General features: G+C 43.4%; 2 protein-coding genes across 2 annotated transcripts in view; both read right to left on the bottom strand.

The window, feature by feature from the left end:
- Window positions 1-856, bottom strand: part of LOC105569494 (GATA zinc finger domain-containing protein 14) — a 49,154-nt gene extending 48,298 nt beyond the window's left edge. The window contains exon 1 of the mRNA XM_012026005.1: window positions 638-856. The gene's annotated coding sequence lies outside the window, so the exon portion shown is untranslated. The remainder of the gene's footprint in view (window positions 1-637) is intronic.
- A 387-nt stretch (window positions 857-1,243) lies between these two features.
- Window positions 1,244-2,276, bottom strand: LOC105569493. The gene has a single exon (XM_012026002.1). The coding sequence runs from the start codon at window positions 2,138-2,140 to the stop codon at window positions 1,835-1,837; it is 306 nt and encodes a 101-aa protein (XP_011881392.1). The 5' UTR covers window positions 2,141-2,276; the 3' UTR covers window positions 1,244-1,834.
- Window positions 2,277-3,156: the final 880 nt, after the last annotated feature.

The following is a 3,156-nucleotide window of genomic DNA, read 5'->3' as shown; positions in this document are numbered from 1 at the left end:
CTTACATATATGTATGCACGAATATTTTAATACACACATCGAACAGAATTAATCCGCTCTATTATATATTTAGAAACAATGAAAGAAAGAAAATGTGTATTCCACATATTTTGTGAATTTATTTGTATCGCTGTTCGTTTCTACCAATGCAGACTACTTTAATTCTCGGTGAACTTAGCTTTTATCTTTTCTTAACTCTTAGAACTATTTGGAAAAAGATTAAAGATAAATTAAATCAAAGTAATCGCGGCAGCAATGTATCTAAGGCAGTCAAGAGCGTTTTGAAAATCTAAACGTTATTAAAATCCTAGTTCCATGCTTACATATATGTATGCACGAATATTTTAATACACACATCGAACAAAATTAATCCGATCTATTATATATTTAGAAACAATGAAAGAAAGAAAATATGTATAACTGAGTTTTTATCTTTTCTTAACTCTTAGAACTATTTGGAAAAAGATTAAAGATAAATTAAATCAAAGTAATCGCGGCAGCAATGTATCTGAGACAGTCAAGAGCGTTTTAGAAATCTAAACGTTATTAAAATCCTAGTTCCATGCTAACATATATGCGTGCACAATTATTTTATACCATATTCAATAATATACAATGTAGATATTTTAATACATACCTCTCGAACAGAGTGAATCGTTGCTCTAACACGATCCGACGAGTCCGCGGGACGCAGCGCGAATGGTAGTAGCCACTTAATTATTTAGCTTTCACAATGGTATGAATGGTGTATTCAAGGTTCTTCCGTACGTTAAAGACATTTCCTCGCGGCGAGCCGTTGGCACGTAGTATTGTTGTTTTTTTGAACGGCGCCCTGCGTACCGCTCGGCGTGGCGTCCGTAAACAAGGTCACCGCGCTCAATCGCGCTATCATTTGCGTAGCGACGCCCGAGCGGGCGGGTAGTGGCACGAGTCGCTCCGCGTTATCGTGTAAAACGGAATCGAGAAGCCGAAGTAATCTTACATTCCCGATCGCCTCTCCCGACTATATTACGGAAACGAACTTTGCATCACTAGGCACGCGTTTCGAGAATACGCGGGAGCACAGGCGACGTTTGTACAAGCCTCGGCGAGGAAACGAGACGAGAGCGAGAGGCACAAATCCTAACCTTCGGCGCGCACTTTCGCCGATCATCCCTTACCATTGACCACTGAAGATCGTTGACCAGCGCGTTGAATTCAAGCTAGAGAGACAAATTTACGCAAACGTTCTACCTCAATTAAGGGGTAACACCACTCTAGAGGCTGAAAAAAAGACCTAAATTTGACAATTTATTTTGGGAGTATGACAAACGGGAATAGAATTTCTTGTCAGAGGGTTTATTTAACACATATTTAAGTACGAAAAAAAATTTTTTAATTGTCATTTTCATACAAAATGGCGGCGACAGAGCCCGTAGTCGAAAACAGCTTTTTTGAAAACACCGCCACGGGAGGAAGGATTTCTCGGCATGTATGAGTCCTGGAACAAAAAACAAAAAAAATTTATAATCTATATACAATTGGCTTTGAAAGTACGTAGGAGTTTTTTTGTAAATCAATTTTTGTGGAAATGGTGCACTTTGTAAGAAATAAATCGATTTTTTGCCCTAAAAATGAGCATTAAATTGTTTCTAAAAAAAAAAGTTTACATTCAATCGAAAAACGGCTACGTACTTCCAAAGAGAATATTGTTGTGAAGCTACTGTAAAAATTTCAAATCGATCCATGCAATAGTCTCCGAGAAATCCTTCCTCCCAGTTTGAAAAAAGTAGTTTCGAGAAAAACGCGTTTAAAGTTTTATGAACACTTTAATCCTTGAAATTTTTGTTTACCTCTAATCTGCGATGCCTGCACCATACATTTGGCCATCCAGGTCGATGGTCGCCTCCTTCTCTTCCTTCCTAGATACTTTTAAGGCTATTCGGGCCCTTTTTTCGGCATCGCTAAGCGATCTCTCGGAAAAGTTGATGCGGCGCGCGTCGGTTTCCACGCAGAAGTTATAACAGTTCGGCCCAATTGTCATATCCAAATTCTGCATGAGCCTCATGATAGTTGATAGGCCGTCATTATATATGCCTACACTAATATAAACTGCCGTGTCAAGAATGTGTTTGCCGCTTGAAGTCGATTTCGGAGCCATTGACCAGACTGTAGCGTTGAAGCTCTCGTCACTATTTTGCGTAAAGCTGATGCAACGAGAATGCAGCAAGAGAACATTCTCGAAGCCCCGTCTCCAACACTCATATTGTTCTTGTTATTCACTTCAACACAATATGTAATATATAAAATATAAAAATATATAATATATAATATATAAAACAGAGAAATGAACGGGAAAAGTACAAAAGCGATGAATCACAGCGCGCCGCGTGAGTGCCGCGCGCTCTGAGGCGCTGCGGCAAAATCGATAATTAAACCATTTAAAATTTTATAAATTGTTATCCAAGAATGACATATTGTTTTTATGTCCCTAAAGTATCGTTTAAGCAAAAAAAAATTTTTTCGATTTTTTGAAAATCCTAGAGTGGTGTTACCCCTTAACTGCAGTTTCGCGAGAGAATCGAATCTGGCGAGGCAAGACGTCCCGCGCTAATTGACCGGGCGTCGCGTGCGACACGGGATTCCGTCGGAGAGATTGGCCAGCGTGGTGTGTGGCGTGGGTGTAACAAAGTGTACCGCGAGTGATCCGCGAGGGCAGCTTCGCGGAGCATGGACGCCGGGAGACGCGACGCGCTCGACGGTGCCGACGTGTCGATTAGAGACGAGTCAGTTCTCGCCGGGATCCTCCGCCGTTGATCGCCTGGTAGGTACGCGAGCACCCGTGTGAGACTCGGCCGCGGGGGATCGCGACTCGGGCGCGAGAGCAGCCGGCGAGGCTTCGCGTCCGCGGTTTCGGCTCGCTGCGATCCTCGCTCGCCTTCGACGTCGCGAAAGTCGGGCGGTCGCCCTCAAACGCGAGTGCGCTTTACTTACCGAGGGTCGCGTGGCGGAGAGAGACAGAGAGAGACAGAGAGACAGAGAGAGAGAGTGAGAGAGTGAGTGCGCGGAAGTGCAGGTAGGAGCAACAGGTGCAGCGTCGCCGCGGCTCGTGAAGTTAGCAATTTTCGAATTTCCGCACCGGCGCGCTCGTCGTCGTCGTCGTCTCGCACCGCCTGG

Source organism: Vollenhovia emeryi, unplaced genomic scaffold, assembly GCF_000949405.1.
Source record: "Vollenhovia emeryi isolate VEMERY1.0 unplaced genomic scaffold, V.emery_V1.0 DF939124.1, whole genome shotgun sequence".
Taxonomy (NCBI): domain Eukaryota; kingdom Metazoa; phylum Arthropoda; class Insecta; order Hymenoptera; family Formicidae; genus Vollenhovia; species Vollenhovia emeryi.
This window is presented reverse-complemented; position numbering and strand designations above follow the sequence as displayed.